General features: G+C 52.6%; 8 protein-coding genes across 8 annotated transcripts; 5 read left to right on the top strand and 3 right to left on the bottom strand.

The window, feature by feature from the left end:
- The first annotated feature begins 106 nt into the window (after positions 1 to 106).
- On the top strand, positions 107 to 2,001 carry QC764_209210 (uncharacterized protein). Its single transcript, XM_062944626.1, has 2 exons — positions 107 to 557; positions 871 to 2,001. The coding sequence occupies exons 1-2, from the start codon at positions 509 to 511 to the stop codon at positions 1,908 to 1,910; spliced, it is 1,089 nt and encodes a 362-aa protein (XP_062803478.1). The 5' UTR covers positions 107 to 508; the 3' UTR covers positions 1,911 to 2,001.
- Positions 1,932 to 4,045, bottom strand: KTR4 (putative mannosyltransferase ktr4). The gene is made up of 3 exons (XM_062944625.1): positions 3,479 to 4,045; positions 2,539 to 3,418; positions 1,932 to 2,483 (listed from the first exon to the last, which is right to left on the bottom strand). The coding sequence occupies exons 1-3, from the start codon at positions 3,627 to 3,629 to the stop codon at positions 2,327 to 2,329; spliced, it is 1,188 nt and encodes a 395-aa protein (XP_062803477.1). The 5' UTR covers positions 3,630 to 4,045; the 3' UTR covers positions 1,932 to 2,326.
- QC764_209190 (uncharacterized protein) lies at positions 3,921 to 7,141 on the top strand (the record flags this gene model as incomplete). Its single annotated transcript, XM_062944624.1, has 2 exons — positions 3,921 to 4,456; positions 4,511 to 7,141. The coding sequence occupies exons 1-2, from the start codon at positions 4,388 to 4,390 to the stop codon at positions 7,139 to 7,141; spliced, it is 2,700 nt and encodes an 899-aa protein (XP_062803476.1). The 5' UTR covers positions 3,921 to 4,387.
- A 332-nt stretch (positions 7,142 to 7,473) lies between these two features.
- On the top strand, positions 7,474 to 9,117 carry ubp10 (Ubiquitin carboxyl-terminal hydrolase 10; the record flags this gene model as incomplete). Its single annotated transcript, XM_062944623.1, has 1 exon — positions 7,474 to 9,117. The coding sequence occupies one exon, from the start codon at positions 7,474 to 7,476 to the stop codon at positions 9,115 to 9,117; it is 1,644 nt and encodes a 547-aa protein (XP_062803475.1).
- Positions 9,118 to 9,348: 231 nt separating this feature from the next.
- QC764_209170 (uncharacterized protein) lies at positions 9,349 to 11,760 on the bottom strand. Its single transcript, XM_062944622.1, has 3 exons — positions 11,173 to 11,760; positions 10,257 to 11,075; positions 9,349 to 10,197 (listed from the first exon to the last, which is right to left on the bottom strand). Exons 1-3 carry the CDS (start codon positions 11,199 to 11,201, stop codon positions 9,987 to 9,989), a joined length of 1,059 nt encoding a protein of 352 aa, XP_062803474.1. The 5' UTR covers positions 11,202 to 11,760; the 3' UTR covers positions 9,349 to 9,986.
- Positions 11,761 to 13,287: 1,527 nt separating this feature from the next.
- On the top strand, positions 13,288 to 15,363 carry MET12 (methylenetetrahydrofolate reductase 1; the record flags this gene model as incomplete). Its single annotated transcript, XM_062944621.1, has 1 exon — positions 13,288 to 15,363. The coding sequence occupies one exon, from the start codon at positions 13,288 to 13,290 to the stop codon at positions 15,361 to 15,363; it is 2,076 nt and encodes a 691-aa protein (XP_062803473.1).
- Positions 15,364 to 15,889: 526 nt separating this feature from the next.
- cwf16 (Pre-mRNA-splicing factor cwf16) lies at positions 15,890 to 16,669 on the top strand (the record flags this gene model as incomplete). Its single annotated transcript, XM_062944620.1, has 1 exon — positions 15,890 to 16,669. One exon carries the CDS (start codon positions 15,890 to 15,892, stop codon positions 16,667 to 16,669), a length of 780 nt encoding a protein of 259 aa, XP_062803472.1.
- Positions 16,670 to 17,651: 982 nt separating this feature from the next.
- On the bottom strand, positions 17,652 to 17,903 carry QC764_209145 (uncharacterized protein; the record flags this gene model as incomplete). The annotated part of the gene is made up of 1 exon (XM_062944619.1): positions 17,652 to 17,903. The coding sequence occupies one exon, from the start codon at positions 17,901 to 17,903 to the stop codon at positions 17,652 to 17,654; it is 252 nt and encodes an 83-aa protein (XP_062803471.1).
- Between the last annotated feature and the right edge of the window lie 119 nt (positions 17,904 to 18,022).

Below are 18,022 nucleotides of genomic sequence, written 5' to 3'. Positions count from 1 at the left end.
GCAAATACTTAGTGTAGTACACTGCCGTTGACCTCCGAATTCCGAAATCTCACGGGCCAAAGAGAGCTGAACGGCCCCACTTTTAACCGCGCTCAGTTCACAGAAAAGTGGGGGTCCCACAACGACCTCACATGTTGACGACTTGTATCACACACACCACCATCTCACCCACCCATTCGGTAAACTGTCTCTGCAATAGTCATCCGGCTGATGATTACAAACCCGTCTATACCGCTCCGGATGTGTTTACAAACGAAAGCTCTGTAATCGCGTGCAAGGCCTGCTCAATCGTATCATCACTAAACCCAAACCAGGTCAACATACCGAAGAGAACGGCGCCCTTGGTTGGATACCACACCAGCATATTTTTTATCAAACAAAAGTGGCAGCTTCTTTAGTATTACACATCATTTGGTTTGCGCTTCGGAGGGAGTGATAGCGGCTTGGGGGGCGACTGGTGGTGGAGGTTCACGCCAAGGGACTGAAGAACATCTGGATATCAAGAAATATGTCTGAATTTCCCACACGGCCTGTAGCCCAGCTTGTCGGGTCCAATGGTAGGTAACAAATCATCTTTTGATGACACCCTTCTGTGTACTTACACACAACATTGATCCCCCTTGACTGCATCTCCCTATGGGCTTACATGAGCTGAGCCCCACTTCAAGCCTTGAGCTATCTGACTGTCCACGATGAACAGTTTGAGATCATCGCTGTCTTAGGGCCACTCATCCCCCCCATATTCAATGCTGATTCTCCCTCATCCCCTTCACGAATACCCGCCAACACGCCGATTAGACAGACAGAGACATTCACAACGACCATGACCCGCCTCCCCTTGAAGAAACCACTTACTGACCCCCTCACCAGGCCCCATCCACGCCCTAACCTACTCCTCCCCACCCTCAACCTACATCCTAACCGGCTCCTCCGACCGCTCCATCCGCCTCTACAACCCCACCTCCACCACCCCCTCCCCCCTCCCCAACTCACCCCCCACCGGCCGCCTTATCCAAACCTACACCGGCGCCCACACCTACGAAGTCCTCTCCCTAAGCGTCTCCTCCCTCAACGACCGCTTCGCCTCCTCCGGCGGCGACCGCACCGTCTTCCTCTGGGACGTAACCACCGCCCTCCCCCTCCGCCGCCTCGGCTCAGCCTCCACAGCCCACTCCCACACCGGCCGCGTAAACGCAGTCCTCTTCTCCGGCCACGACGACAGCCTCGTCATATCCGGCGGCCACGACACAACCGTCCGAATCTGGGACGTCAAATCCAACAGCAACAAACCTGTCCAAGTACTGAGCGACGCCAAGGACGCGATCACTTCTCTTGCTGTCCCCCAAAATGGGAACCCAGAGGTCATAACCGGGAGCGTAGACGGCAGAGTGAGGAGTTATGACATTCGTATGGGACGATGTACCACAGATGTCATTGGCACGCCGGTCACGAGCTTGAGTTTGTCTAAAGATGGAAAAACGGTGCTGGTGGGGGGGTTGGACAGCAAGATGCGGCTGTTTGATCGCCGGGATGGGACTTGCTTAAAGACGTACGAGCACCCGGGTTGGAAAAACACTGAATTAAGAGTGCAGAGTTGTCTTGGTGGGAAGGAGAGGTATGTTGTTGCGGGGGATGAGCTCACTTCCGAGGCGGCGGGGGTGACGGGAACAACCAGTCAGGAGGAGGGCAAGATTTGGGCGTGGGATTTGCTCACTGGAAAGCTGGTCGCCACGGTGACGGTGCCTTGGGGTGGTGATGCCAGTAACAAAAAGGTTACTATCGGGAGAGATGGGAAAGAAAAGGCGAGGAAGAATGTGGTTAGTTGTATCGCGTGGAAGGAAGGGGGTTTTGGGAACCAGTTCTGTGTTGGGGGTACCAGTGGGGTGGTCAACGTGTATGGCGAGCTCTAGAGAGACGTCATTAGCCAGGTTTGGTTGTCGCATCTTCTTTTCTTCTATTTAACCTAGTAAAGCATGAACAGTGAAGCCCCTCTCTCACACAGCATGCTGTATGCATTTACTTCTTGCATAATTCTTTGTTGCCCTCTACACCAAACCGTGTAGCCTCCCTTCCACTCCTAACGTTACCCCCCTTTTGCGTAGTATGTATATGTAACAGCCTCATTAGAATAGCCAATAAACCAGTCAAAATCCCCGCTTGCGCCAGACACCTGTTTTGTCGCTCAGTCTTTCCCAAATGCCTTCCCCTGTGTGGCGTGTGAGTGCATGATTATAGTCATAATCCAAAATAAAACCCCCGTCCCAGAGAAGCCAAGGATCTCGATGATCAAAATGTATACAGTGCAGCCACGTTATCGTCAGGCTCATCACCCTTGACTGACAAACTTGAACCAGTTTGGTCGGCAGTCCTCTCTATACAAGAACGACTCTCCGTCCGTGAAGCGACCCGTCACACAGCCCTTGCACTTGGGCGAGTTGGGGCAGTTGAAGAAGGGGATATGTTGGTATCCGATATCGCGGAACCTGTCGGTCACTCGTCAGCGTATATCCCACAAAAACCATTAGAGTGACAACATACCAGTGGATCCTGCTCTTATCCTCAAACAATCCCAGTCCAATGCTATGCACCGGCGCATCACCCCATCTCTCGTAGAAGAAATTTCCAGTCCGGTCCAGGTGGTTGAAGTAATCCTCATACGCCTTGCTCCTCCAGAAGCTCATGTCGGCAATCTCAAAGTTCGACCAGAAGTGGCAAGTCGAGTATCCATTAGCCTTCTTGTTATGGTCTGGCCGGCGGACCTTATCCGTCAGCCAGTCCATGGCGTTGTTTTCGTGAACATACTCGGGGTGCTCGGCAATGAATTTCAGGGTCTCGGGCCACAGAGTAGGGATCGAGTCGGGAGAATCATAAAGATTGATGGTGAAGCCGTAGGTCTTGTTGTTGTCCTGCATGTAGCGGAAGACGTCATAGTCGACATCACAGAAGAAGTGAACCTTGGGCTCCACGCGCCAGTAGTACTGCGTATTGGCCAAAGCAGGGTGGTGATAGAAGAGGCCACTGTTCCAGCGGCACATTTGGTGGTAGGAAATCATGTCGGCGTATTGGACCTTCTTTTCTTTGAGAATCTGGGTGGATTCCTTATAGAGGTCCATGTTGATCCATTCGGGGACAGCCCAGTGTTCCTTCGGGATGAGTTCGTAGCGGCATTCTGCTTTGGTAAGAGCTTGCGTCTTCTTCTTGAATTCTTCGGTGAAAGGGACATCGTTGAAGAAGGTCCAGGGGTAGTTGAACTTGTGGTTCCATGTTCTTTCGAGGTCGCGCATGGAGGAGAGCATGTCGTTGAGCTCCTCATTTCGTACGAGGGCAAGTAGGGTGGCATTGATTCGGGCGGTGCCCGCGGGGCCGGGTGCATATTCCTCGGATGCGTGAACTAAAATGCCTTCTGGCTCTCCCGTTGCTGTTTGATAGCAGTGTCAGCGCGCGATGCCATGGTGTATCGGAAATGGGGTTGGCGTACGGTCTAGGTTTGGATCTCGTTCGAATGACTTGATGATCTCTTTGGCCTTGTGTTTTGGTGGTGATGTCGGCTTCAGGACCTGCCAGATGAAGAAGAACCACATCACCACGGCCGCAAAGCCCAGGACCCTTACGGGGCGAGCAATGGCCATCCTTGCGAATCCGCCGAGGGGTCGGTATGTCGTGGGGTTCTCGTATCGGTGTCAACTGCTGGTGAATACGGCCTTGGAGCCTGTGATGTAATTTCGGTGTTAGAAAGGTCAAAATGGTCGTGACGGCGTGTTTGAAGCGTCGGTCGAGTGTGTCTTTTGTTGGTTGATGGTTGTGACGCCAAACCCGAGCTGCGTCGTTCAAATCAGCCGTTGGCTGGTCCCTTCGGCACGTTGGACTGGGTGGATGGCAATTAAAGCAGCGCCCAGCGCAGTGGAACCAAATGCGGGCCGAAAAATTCACGAAAAGGGGCGGCAGGCGGTTTGATGTCAGCGATAAGCAACGATCAGCTCTTATCTTCGTGGCCCGTGCGTAGGGTTCTTCAAGTCTTCTGGAAGACTTTGACCAGTTGACGATTTTTAACTCTCTTTTGAGTCGAAAAAGATATAAACATCACAAGCCTCGCATTGGAGAGCCTCTGGTCTCTTTTCCATCACGTTACCTCGTGTGGACTTGGAACACAAGGTGTGGTGTTGCAGCATCTCGTGTCGGTTATTCCCAAACCACTTCAGCATGTAACTAGGGTACCGCGTAAAGTGGTCTCCCGTTTCGCGTCCCACCCAAGAAAGCTTAAAACAACAAAACATCCCCGGACAGTGAACCAGCGCGGAGCCTGCATCCACCCCTTGACCTTGAGGCGGCATCTGGGTTTTTGAAATCCGTGTTGGCAGAATGCTCCGCTTAGGGAGACAAGACCAGCATGGCTTTTCTCGCGCAACTGGGGGCCTCGACCGATGAACTGGTGGACGCCATCGTTGGGATTCCCGAAGTAAGTTCCACCAAGGCTTGGCTGTGATCCTCAGTTTGACTAACACGACATAAGTCTGATCAAGAGACCCGAGATATTTTTCGGGAGGCTGTTCTCCGTCTTCTTCGCAACCATACTTATCTTAGGACCAATCAGTTTGAGGTCGAAGACAGACTCAAGGGCCTGGAGGAACGTTTCCGTGTCGTTGGAAGGGATGCACTTGCAGATGCTTTTCGCAAGCGACTCGAGGCACTGGAACCGCACCACAACAAATTTACGCCTGATGTCTTCCACTTTCTCCTCGAGCTCGCCGACCAGCCGGCTCAAAAGACTGACCTCACTGCGCTTGACGCGCTCATTGAACCCGAGGAAATACCCCCACCAAAGTTAACATGGAAAGACATTGCCAGAGAAGATGGTTGGGTACAGGAACGAGACATTTGGCTCTTCAACCGCCACGCCCCAGATTCAAGTGACGACGAAGAGGTCGCCGACCTCAGAACGGTCGCTTCCGTTGAATCACTCACATCAGCTTCCTCGGTAGACGACAGAGCACCACGCACAGCATTGGACAGTGCGTTCAAACCCCAAGGAGAAGAGCTGCTGCAACAAGTCAGGGAAGCACTGTCATGGCGAGACGCTTCAACAAAAAATGGAGGAGAACAGCCTGAAAAAGTGACCATATCAACATTGCAGTTGCTCCGAGAGGTGTTGTTTATGCTTAGTGGCTTACCGACAACCTTTTTCGATGCAGACTGTAGCCCAAATCCGCTCTACCAGCTCCAGGGGATTTCAACGGAAGCATCAACCGCTCTCTTTAACTCCTTTGCTGAGTGCGGTCGTAAGCTCGCACCTTTACGAACCTTTTCCAAAAGGAAAGCACAGTCGCCTCTCTTGCAGGTCTTTGAGAGTTCTCTACAAAAGGCCCTGACCTCGCTCGACGGAAAGTTGGCGAGAATTCAAGGCAGATATGTTGCGATTAAGGAGGATATGGTGGTGAGCTTGGTGGGCATCTTGACCGAAGTGCAGCCGATTCTGAAACCACTCTATGCGCTCTCGGATATCATCCGCCAGCTTCAGGAGGAAAGCAGCACTCATGGCTTCAGATATCTTGAGCTACTATACGATGCGGTGGGGATGGCTCAGCTCCAAGCGCACCGGGACACCTACCATCTTTTAGGTGGTTTATTTCTCGACTGTTTTCAGGTCTATCTCAAGCCAATTCGCCTGTGGATGGAAGAAGGAAGACTTCTGCCCGGGGACCGAACATTTTTTGTGTCGGAGTCCTCTACCAAGCTTCCGTTGCCTCATATTTGGAAGGGACAGTTCAACATGCTGCGCTCCCCAGAAGGCCACCTGCACGCACCGCGTTTTCTCAAACCTGCTATCCACAGAATATTCACTGCGGGCAAAAGTATTGTGGTGTTGAAAAACATGAAGCGACATGCGGCCGCCAGCAAATACCGAGCAACAGACGAACCCAAGATGGACTTTGCTACTGTTTGCCCAGACCACCTGGAGTTCGCCCCCTTTTCGGAGCTCTTCAGCGCCGCCTTTGATGCTTGGATCCAGAGCAAGCACCACACTGCAGCGGCCACTCTTCAAGAGCTACTCTACAACTCTTATGGACTGCTCCAGAGTCTAGACATGCTTGAAGAAGTATACCTCATGTCGGACGGCTCCAAATCCGACGCCTTGGCCTCGGCTGTCTTCAGACACCTCGACAACTTTAGCAGCAGCTGGAAAGATCGTTTTACATTGACCGAGATTGCTCAGGAGGCTTTCTCGGCATCTATCGACAACTACCGCATCTTTGCCGAAATCGATCCTCGTACCGTTGTTCACAGTGCCATTGCTGGCCGGAGCTCTGTTCGAGTCAACCTTCCCGCTATCCGTCTTGGGTGTCGTCTGAACTGGCCAGTGCAGATTGTAGTCACAGAGGAGTCAATACGGGGATATCAGACGATATTCACCTTTTTGCTGCAGGTCCGCAGAGCGATACATGTCTTGAAGCATCCAGTTAAGAATTTCCACCCCCGAGGAAGCCTGGCTGCGACGGGTCCAATGGGGCAATACTACATGCTGCGAACGAAACTCCTCTGGTTCTGCGACGCCATCCTTACCTACTTGACGACACTCGTGCTGGCTCCTAACACAGCAAAACTAAGAGCTAACTTGGGAGATGCGGGGGATGTGGACGACATGATCAAAGCCCATGCCAACTTTGTGAACAGAATCATCCATGAAGCATGCCATGGTGCCAAATTGCAGCCTATTCGGGACTGCATGCTGGACATTTTCGATCTGGCTATCAAGGTTGCAGACGCGCAGAAAGTAGAAATGGCGAGGCTGGAGAAGGAGGAACATGAGATTACAAGGTTATCGGTGATCTCTTCTCCTTACACCTCACCAGTGAAAGCCAAGGCCAAATGTGCGGCATCAACACCGAAACCAAAGAGAAGAAATGACGAAGACGATGACTCGGACAAGGAAAACCAAGGTCTGGAGTGGAAAATCAAACAGAGCGCAAACGTTAACGAGGGGAAACCGCACCATGTCTTGTTGAAGGAGTATCAAGGTGATTTTGAGAGACACCTGAGGTTCGTTGCTGGGGGGCTCAGGGGCGTGGCGAGGGCCAGCAAGGAACAGGCAGCCGTGAAGTGGGATCTGCTGGCCGAGATGTTGGAGGTTGGGATCAAGGACTGATAGCGTAGTAGTTTCCACCATAGTATACCTACATTGTATCCCCTAGCCATCAACGTCCTCTCTGGTGTGAGACGTGGCAGGAAATTTAGTCTACAAACTGCCTATTTGGGCAAGCGTCACACGAAGGCCGTGCCACGGTGGTGTGGCGGCCAAAGCTTTGGTGGGGCTGCTCCGACGATTGAATTGATTGACCGGAGGCCCATGCTCAACTTCGCGGTCCTCCTGGGGGAAAAGCACGACAACGTCCATCAACGCCTCAACAAGCGCATTTCGCGTTCGGCCGACGGCATGCACCATCATCCAAGTCGCATAAATACACCAAACATACAGAGATGTCGAAGCGTCAGGCGTCAGAAGCTCTCGAGGACCTAGTAGGCTCACCAGCCTCCAAGAAGTCCAGATTCGACGACTACACCAAGAGCCTAACCCCCAGCGCAAACGGAGATGATAACCACACGAACGGACTGCAACGGATAGAAGACGAGGAGGAGGGCGATGATTTTGACGATGAAGTGGAGGAAAAGGCGCCCATCAGACAAGCTGCACCGACAGCAGGCTACGACGACTTGTACCTCGACACCATCGATCGCAACGTCCTCGACTTTGATTTCGAAAAGCTGTGTTCCATCAGCTTGTCTAATATCAACGTATACGCATGCTTAGTATGCGGGAAATACTTCCAAGGCCGTGGCCCAAAGTCACACGCCTATTTCCACGCGCTCGACGAGGACCACCACGTCTACATCAACATGAGCACCCAAAAGGTGTACGTGTTACCCGAAGGATACGAAGTCATGAGCAAGTCCCTCGACGACATCAAATACGTCTCCGATCCACGCTACACCCGACAAGAAGTCGCCGAGTTCGATCGCAAACCTCGCACCTCCCGAACCCTCCTCGGGAAAGAATACACCCCCGGTTTCGTAGGAATGAACAACATCAAAGAAAACGACTACCTCAACGTCATAGTCCAATCCCTCTCCCACGTCTCCCCGCTACGGAATTATTTCCTTCTAGAAGACCTCTCCAAGCGCGACGAGCTCGTCAAACGGACCTCAATTCTCTTCCGCAAAATCTGGAACCCTCGCGCCTTCAAATCCCACGTCTCCCCCCACGAGCTCCTTCAAGAAATCTCCCTCCGCTCCAACAAGCGCTTCACCCTCACGGCCCAATCCGACCCGGTAGAATTCCTATCATGGTATCTCAACAACCTCCACCTCGGCCTAGGCGGCTCAAAGACAAAACCTCATTCCTCCCCCATCCAGCACATCTTTCAGGGAAAGCTAAAAGTAGAATCCCAAGCCATCACCGCCAAAGCCGACGCGAGTGACAGGTTACGGTTTGAAGAGTCTACCCAAGTCCAAACGGACATCTCTCGGTTCTTACTCCTCACCTTGGACCTCCCTCCCGCGCCTTTGTTTCAGGACGAACAAGAAGCCAACATTATTCCTCAAGTCCCACTGTCTTTACTCCTGGCGAAATACAACGGCGTGAAAGCCCAGGAACTCAACGCCCAGCGGAAGCGATACAGACTAATGCACCCCCTCCCGCCGTTCCTCGTTTTTCACGTGAAGCGCTTTTCCAAAAACAAGTTTGTCTCTGAGCGCAACCCGACGATTGTGACGTTTGACGCGAGGAATTTGGATGTCGGGCCGTATGTTGAGCCTGATCCTAGTCACTGCCAGCCGGGGGAGCCGATATGGTATGATTTGGTCGCGAATGTGGTGCACGAGGCGGTGAGGCAGAAGGAAGATGTGGCGGATAGCGCGGTGGGGGAGGAAAAAAAGACGTGGAAGGTACAGCTGAGGGACAAGAGCCGGGAGGGGGAGTGGGTGGTGGCGCAGGATTTGTTTGTGGAGAAGATTAGGGAGGAGCTGCTTTATCTGGGGGAGACGTATTTGCAGGTTTGGGAGAGGAGGGATAGGCCTAGGGTGCAGGGGGGGAGTAATGGGAAGGGGAAGGGGAGGATGGCGTGACTAGGAGTGATGAGGGGGATGGAGAGGTTGGGGTTGAATGGTACGGTGTAGAAGATGATTGATGATACCAGATTACAGTACGGAAACAGTTAAAAAGCTAGGAAAAAGCAGCAAACATGGGAAATATAGCACATAAAAATTGCATAGAGAAATTCAACTCCCAAACACTTTAACATGTGGATGAGAACTAGTACCTGACGGTTATCATCGGCGGTTGACGTACCCGACACCTACTGATAAGACAACAGCATATATTTCCTGTCAGCAATAACACTAGCAGCAACATACATGACGAAGCCCATACTTCAAAATATTTCTTTTCCTGCTTTTGCAAAATCGCTAAATCACGCGCTGCACGCCTTGATCCCTCGAAGCATGATGAACCCAGCCCATTCATTCCCCGACAATTTCCCCCGCCCCCTTCCCGAATATCCCAAAAGTCATTTCGCGCATTTCAACCATTGAACCCACAGCATTCACCACCCACCCGCTCTCCCTTTGTCGCCCTGACCGTTTCCTCCCACACACCAGGTGAAAAATCACAGCTTACACCGCCCGCACCAATCATCCCTGCCTGCTACTGCTACAAGTCCAAACAGAAGGAGAAAACGGCGAGTTGAGAAAAATGACTGTCAAAAAACAATGCTTGCTCGATGAAAAAGACAAAACCGGAAATGATGTTGGTACACACAGGACATAGAGATGGTAAAGAGAGAAAGAGAAAACACACACACAACAACGCCTGAAAATCTTTTTTGTCCACGGACGGAATTCTTTTGGGATTTCTCTTCGGTAGGCCATCATAATACGCTAGGATGGGACCCGAGGCCGCGCTCGCTTCGCTACATAAGGTTGCAAAAGGGCTGTACTTATAAGTTCTTCTGCTGTTCGTCATTCGACTGCTGCAACTGCTGCTGATAATGTTGCTGCTTGTTGTTGCGCTTGTCACCGTGGTGATTGTTCGCCGCCTTCTCCCGCCGGGACTCTTCAATAGCAGTGCGCTGCTGGATGCTGGTGTCGTGGCTCTTGAACTCGATTTTGGTGTCATTTGGCATCGACAGGACTCGGCGCATAGTTTCGCTGTGACGACAGAATAAGTAGGATGCAACAGTGTAGCTTGTCAAGAAATATAAACTTACCGGAGCTTCAGGACCCGCTGTCCACTCGAACGAGTCCAGATGCTGAGGATGTCCTCCCCGTTACGGATGCTCACCACAATACCGCAAACCTCCTCACTGGCCTCGCCGAACTGGTCGCCAATAATGGCAAACAGCAGGTCCTCCCAATAGCGGTCCGCAACGCCCTTCTTGAGGCGCACCACCCACTTGCCACCCGCCTTGTTCTCCTGGTCCTCCCATATTGGCCGGATTCCCTTCTTGAAGAGGTGGTAGTCCGATACCAGCGGCAGCGTTGACGGCCGCTTCAAGTGCCCGTACACGCCGAAGAAGTTCTCGGCTGTATCAACCGAGGCGATTGGGTGCAGAGTGTTCTCATACTCGATAAACCCGTTCGCCTTGGAGATGGGCGGGCGAAACCAGAACACCCAGCTGTCACGCAGCCGGTGGACTGACGCCCCTGACGTCCTGGCAGAGTCAAGCAGGGAGGCGTTGGATGCCACCCGACCGACAGACTTGCCAGCCAAGCCACCCTCCTTTGCAGATTTCTCCGCACCGGGTGTCTTGACAGCAGCGCCCAAAGACGACTCGAAAGGATTTCCAGTCGCCTTAGGGGTCTTCGCCGAGCCAAAAGAGGCAAAGGCGCCAGATCCTAGGCCGAAGGCATTCGATGCGCCACCTGTAGGTGACGCCAAGCCGCCTCCCGGCGTGGTTATGGAACTGAAGGGGTTGGTTTTCTGGAGCGAAGAGCTATCACCGCCGATTCGCCTGAAAGAGTTGTTGCGTCCAGAGGGGCTGTCGCCCTGACCGGAGCCGGAAGTAGAGAGGGAGAGCTTGCTCGAACTTGTGATCCAAAAACGTTAGCACGACAGCTCCGGTTGACCCCGCCGAACAGCTTGGACAAAGTGAAGACGATGGAAGAAAAAAAAAAGATACTCACCCGGGGCGGCGACTCCATATGTTCTCCATGGAGAAGATGGAAACCGGTACTAGGGGGAAAGGGTGTGTCTAAAGAGTGTCTACAGCTTGCGAGCAAGCACCAGCCACGCCCTTCAATGATCGACAGCAACCTTTGGTGTAGTTCGGCCTGTGGTGCAACAGACACGAAGGGCGACTATTGGAAGCCCCGAGAGCACAAATTGGTGCAGTGCAAGTGCTCAGATTAAATCGCAGTGACGCTCACAGTGGTGTATTATTCGAACGGGAAGGCGAGCGGAAAGGGAGGTGGGTGATGTCAGGTGTGGGTTGAGGAGGATTAACACGGCGGGCGGCTGTTTCGTCTCGAGGACCTTTGGAGGTGGTGGTGCGGTTTGGTGGTGGGTGGCAGTTGGCGTCAGTGGCGGGATGGATGTCTGGGCGATGTTCTCACGAGAATATCCTATTATTAAGGTATGCGTGAAGGTTGAAGGTTGGGCGGCAGGGTTTTAGAGCATCAGGGAAGCGTGGTGGGATGTCAGAAGCCGTTTTCTCAGTTCTCGAACAATGGTGGAAAAGAACAAATCTTGAGAGAGCCCCCAAAGCAACAGGCAGTGCACTGTGGCGGGTCTTCGCGACGTCTCCACCACATTTTAGTGCCAAAAAAACATGACTGGCCGGCAAAAGCAGCCCACCACCACTTCCACCGTGCCGGGAGCACCAAAACCAGGCCGACCACCAGAACGTTACGGGCGGTGACAGCCGGCACAAAGAACCCCACCAGAACCTCGCCAGTCGAGTCTCGTACAAAGAAAAATTTCGCGCCGCCAATTTTAACATTCTCTTTTCTTCTCTTCCACAAAGACCATCAACTGTGAATACATCACCAACATCACCACGCACTCCATGCTGTTGGCGATCTCAGTTGCCGAGTCGAGATTAACTCTACGAAGCCCTTGTTTAAAACCATCGTCACGAGTGCCCCTTAATTGCGCGGTTCCATGATGCGGTGATGACCTGAAGCACTAGACATTCTCTTTCTCACTTGTCTTTTTACTTGCTGCCACGTAGACCAGATTTGATAACCTTGGATCTCTCATATATATATATATTTGTTACACGCTCGCTCTCGACTTTCAATTGGTACGTCGATTGCCCTACGTGTCTGGCTTCTCTGTCTTTTTTTAATCCTGATGACAATTAAACAATCCGGTAAACCTACTCAACAACGGTCGAGCCTCTATTTACATCGTAGATAGAGGTTCAGCAGTGCCGTGTGTTTAGGGTGACGATACCATGGCAATTCCTGAATATCTGAACACCACATGCTGTCATCCCGCAGGCTCTGCCAGGCTGTTGAGCTAACGCTTTTATTGCTGATACAGGTATAGGTTTGCAAAGAACTCAACTTGACACGTACAATGTCTCAACCAAGACTCGGCATCGAAGCACATGTCAGACAATTAGCGGGTAAAGCCGCAATGCCATGTTCTCCCTAGGCCCCCCCACGTATATATCCCATAGTCAGCTTCAATACAGTCCTCCTGGGTCCTCCTGGGGATTCTCAATGGTAAATATTAGAGCACGTTCTCATCCGATCGATAATTGGAAGTGGGGGACGTGTAATTCAGATCCGGGTACACGACCACATGACAGACCTTCACCAATCACTATGCCTCCTCGCACCTAAACTAACTGCCGATGTGGTTGGCTGTCTCACCGAGGCGCCCAGAGTGATAGAAACCCCACATTCTGACAGGCGTTGCGATCGCGGGAAGGAGGTTTGCTTGTACCCCACGTCACCTACGTAAAAGGTGGGGTTGACTAGTCGCCGCTGGAATGAAACAGTGCACCTTGACCACGGGAAATTCTTGCTAGAAGCAACATTGAAAAGGAGCTCGTAGTCGAGTAACTGGGCCAACAAACATCGAGTCAGGAACCGTCCGCTTCTCGAATACATTCCTAGCATTCCCAGCAGGGATCGAGCCCTCCAGCGCACCGAGCAGCCACTTTCATCCAATCTTTTGTGTAGCGGTTCTCCTTCTCCGAGCATCCGCCGAAGCCACCCAGGAGCTCCCGCCCCTCCTTATTATTGTCAGAGCACACAGCTGCCCGCCATCCATCTCCCCTTTCAACCCCAATGGGTGAATTTCTTCCCAGTTTGGAATTGCCTGTAGAGGCTGGCAAGAACCACGCCATGGACAAAATCACAGACAAAATTGCGGCTTTGCCCGCCGAGACGAACTACTGCTCCCTCGAATTCTTCCCGCCCAAGACGGCCATGGGTTTCTCCAACCTCCGTGACCGGCTCGATCGGATGGCGAGGGCCCTGCGACCACTCTTTGTCAACGTTACCTGGGGCGCCGGCGGTTCTACAGCAACCAAGTCCCTCGAGCTCGCCGAGATCTGCCAGCGGGAGCTGGGCCTGACAACATGTCTGCATCTTACCTGCACTAACATGAGCCGGAAGCTGATAGATAAGACATTGGAGGACGCAAAGGCTTTGGGTATTCGCAATATCCTCGCCCTCAGGGGCGACCCGCCAAGAAGAGCCGAGTACCGTGATAGCAACGAGCCGCAGACCGACGATGACGAAGAGGAAGAGTTCCATTGGGCCGTCGACCTCGTTCGTTATATCCGCAAGACTCACGGCGATTACTTCTGCATTGGTGTTGCCGCCTATCCGGAAGGCCATGCCGATGAAAGCCATCCCCTCGGTCAGAGCCTGGAGCATGACCTTCCTTATCTCGTCGAGAAGGTGCAGGCCGGAGCCGATTTTCTCATGACACAGTTGTTTTTCGACATTGCAGCGTACGATCATTTCGAGAAGACTCTTCGGGAGCATCCAAGCGGTGCATTCAAGGATATCGTGATTATCCCTGGTCTTATGCCTATCCAGAGTTATCAAATGATCAAAAGGACGACAAAGCTCAGCCACGCCAAGATACCCGATGCACTCATGGACCGTCTGGAGGCCGTCAGGGGTGACGATGAAAGAGTCAAGGAGGTGGGGGTGGATATTGTCAGCGAACTGGTGGAGCAGATCAAGGAGATCAAGGGCAGGACGGCCGAGGGTCCCAAGGGCTTTCACTTTTACACGCTCAACCTGGAAAAGGCAGTATCGTTCATTATCGAAAGAACAGGGTTGATCCCTCCCGAAACTCCAGAGGAGGAAGAGCTTCAGTCCGCTGTGAGACATAACCCTCTACCGGACATTCGACTTCTTCGCATCAACGGATCCGTCCCCGATGATGGAAGACGAAAGGGCTCGATTGGCTCTGATCCCAGGGATCGGGTTATTGTCCAGGGTCGATCCACATCCTATCCCGACTGGGAAGCGACAGCACAGGAGGCTAGCATTCCGGCAGAACCCATCAATTCCCGCGCTAACACACTGGCTATTTCAGAGGGCGAAGGCGTACTAGGCCGTGAAGCCACGTGGGATGACTTCCCCAACGGCAGATGGGGCGATGCTCGGTCTCCCGCCTACGGTCAAATCGACGGCTACGGTGTAAGCCTGCACGTTACGGTGGCCCAGGCGCTTCGGATCTGGGGCACTCCAAGGACCACCGAGGACATCAACAACGTCTTTATCCGCCACCTCAAGGGCGAGCTCACAACCATTCCGTGGAGCGAAGAAGGATTCAGCCCGGAAACCGACAAGATTCGCGACCAGCTCATCAAGCTCAACTCCAAGGGCTGGTGGTCGTTGGCCTCGCAGCCGGCGGTTAACGGCCTTCGGTCCAGTGATCCCACTTTTGGATGGGGACCGGCAAACGGGTTCGTCTTTCAAAAGGCATTTGTCGAGTTCTTCATTCCGTCGGCGGACTGGAAGGTGCTCGAACAAAAACTTAGGCACCCAGACTTGAAGGACGATGTATGTTTCTATGCCATCAACGCCGCCGGTGACTTTGTCAGCTCGGATGCCGCTGGCTCGTTGGAGGCAGAGGGGGAGAAGGAGGCCAGCACCAATGCCGTGACGTGGGGTGTTTTCCCCGGCAAGGAGATTGTCACGCCCACAATTATTGAAGAAGTCAGTTTCCGGGCCTGGAGCGAGGAGGCGTTTGGGATCTGGGGAGAATGGGCCAAGATTTATGGGAAGGGGTCGGAGAGTGAAAAGCTGCTTGAAAAGATTAGGGGTGATTCATGGTTGGTAAACATTATTCACCATGACTTCATCGATAGCGATGCCATTTGGAAGGTGCTGCTGAACTAGATGGCGTGGAATTGGGAGGTGGAGGAATGAAATGGGATGGTTGATGATGAGATGAAGGCCATGCAGCCAAATGCGCGTATTGGGTACAGAGAGATATCTGAAGGCGAATGTGAGACTGAGAAGCAATCAGAACGGAGATGACGATATATAGCGTGAATTTGAACCCTGAGGTTCCTCAGCCGATTGCTTACCATGATCCATGTAATGTTTGTGAGCGAAGTGCTTTGTCAACCCTAACCCATATCACCCGACCCTTGTTGCCGGGATCCCTGCACTCCGAGCGAGAGTGGCGCCCCTTTTTCAGCCTCAATGTGGCACCAGCACCTTAATCGCACATCCAACCACAACCGACCGCAGCCGACAACTCTATACTTTCCCAACCCAGCAGTCGCATCCCGAATTTTCGACTTCTTACGCGTCGCACCACTATTCGACTTCGAAATCCTTCTTCACATCCTCTCGCCGAAAACCACTCACAACCCGACAAGCCACCACCGATTAAACCACCACCACCGCCGCCGCCGCAATGTCTGAACGCAAAGTCCTCTCCAAATACTACCCCCCCGACTTTGACCCCTCCCTCGTAGGGCGAACCCGCAAGCCCAAATCCGCGGCCAACACTCCCAAGGTCCAAGTCGTGCGCCTGATGGCCCCGTTCAGCATGCGCTGCACCGCCTGCGGGGAGTACATGTATCGCGGCCGCAAATTCAACGCGCGCAAAGAAACCCGACCAGACGAAAAATACTTGTCTATACAGATTTACCGGTTTTACATTCGGTGCACGAGGTGCTCGGCGGAGATTGTGTTCAAGACTGATCCCAAGAATCAGGATTATACTGTTGAGCAGGGGGCCAAGAGGAACACGGATCCGTGGAAGAGGGGGTTGGATGATGGGGACAATGGGGATGGGGAAGATGAGACGGATGAGCAGAGGTTGGATCGGTTGGAACGGGAAATGGCGGAGGCGGCGGGGGAGGAGGAGAAGAATGCTATGGCTGAGTTGGAGCAGAAAACGGAGGATGCGAAGAGGGAGATGGCGGTGGCGGACGCGTTGGATGAGATTAGGAGTCGGAATGCGAGGTTGGAGAAAGCGAAGAGTGAGGGGGTGGATTTGTTGGAGGGGTTGGTGAGTAAGGAGACGGAGGAGGAAAAAGAGAGGAGGAGGCAGGAGGAGGAGGATGCTGAGGCGGCGAGGAGGGCGTTTCAGTTTGCGAGGAGGCAGGAGATGTTGGAGGAGATTGTGGAGGAGCCGGAAGAGGAGGAGAAGGGGGTGGATGGGAGTAATGGGGGCCAAGCTTGTCGTTGAGTGAGGGGGTTAAACCTGCGACGACGGCAGCTGCGACGACAGCGGGGACCGATACGACGGATATGCCACCGCCTAGTTTTAAGAGGGTGGTTAAGAGGAAAAAGGATCACGCCGCGCTATTGGGGATCAAGAAGAAGAAGGTGGCTTGAAGTTGCATATGAGCGGCACCTGCCAAATCAACCGATGGGGTAATGAGAGGAATAATTGTTTTACCGGCACACAGCACACTTTAACATGACGAGCGGAAGTGATAAGAGAATGGTACCACCCAGGGAAACAGGTTACATAGAGCTCACGGTGTGCTTACAAAGTTGGCTAGGAAAACCGACTACAGAATCAGCACATCCGTTACACTAATAATTGATTCACACTGAAATTCACATTAAAAAACGAACAAAGTGAGTCGAGATTATCCCAGCCAAAGAATTGACCGAGAATTAACACATTGATTGCTTATGCGTACTAGATACTTTGATGTACCAGCCCACCTCCATCATCAATTCATGCTCAGAACAGAGAAAGAAAATCATCTATCGAGAGCGTATTCGCAAACCGACAACTCCAGGGAAAATCATTGCTTAATCCCCACCGATATTCCCAGTCCATTAAACGCCATGCTCGCAACAAAAACGAGAGGTGATGAGCAAAAAAAGGACGACTTCCCAAAAAAAAAAAAGACCCAGATATGCAAGTATTCGAGAAGAGAAGGGAGAAGACAACCGAAAACCTTTTTCCCCCCAACTCGTGTACGCCCCATATCATATCCATTCCGAAACCACACACATCCTAGTAGATATATGTGTCATGTGTAACAACCAGCGTCATGTTTTCCCCGGCCCAGAAGAAGAAAAAAAACCCGATGCTGAAGAATGGTTGTTACGCTTTTTCCTCTTCTCTTCCCAGCCCGATAGAAAACGAAGAAATGAAGAGATTTTCACGCTTATTTCTTTCTCCCTCACGGCAATGATGCGTCACAACTGATTTACTGGTAGTTGTAATCGCCTGGGTTTCTCCTCTGGTTCGATACGCCGTTGGGCATGCTGTTTGTGCCCGAGGAGCGGTCGTTGTTCTGGCTTGGGGAGCGCCTCTCGGGGGAGGTGGAGGCCTGGGAGATGGAGTCCATCTGGCGCTTGGTATGTTGGTGCATGGAGCGAGCGTAGCTGCCGAGGTCGCTGGGTGGTGGGGGGGACATGGCGAGGCCGACGGAGTAAGAGGCGTTTTGGGTGGTGGGCATGGTGCAGGTTATGTCTTTGTGGGTGGTGATGATTTCTTTGGAGAGCTGACGATGGTGATGATAGTGCCGCTCACGTTGAAACTTTTTGCAAGAGATGAGAGACTGTAGGAGAGCTACTC

This window comes from Podospora pseudoanserina, chromosome 2 (genome assembly GCF_035222485.1).
Source record: "Podospora pseudoanserina strain CBS 124.78 chromosome 2, whole genome shotgun sequence".
In the NCBI taxonomy this organism is placed as follows: Eukaryota; Fungi; Ascomycota; class Sordariomycetes; order Sordariales; family Podosporaceae; genus Podospora; species Podospora pseudoanserina.
Note: the sequence above shows the minus strand (reverse complement) of the source record. Positions and strands in the feature narration are given on the sequence as shown.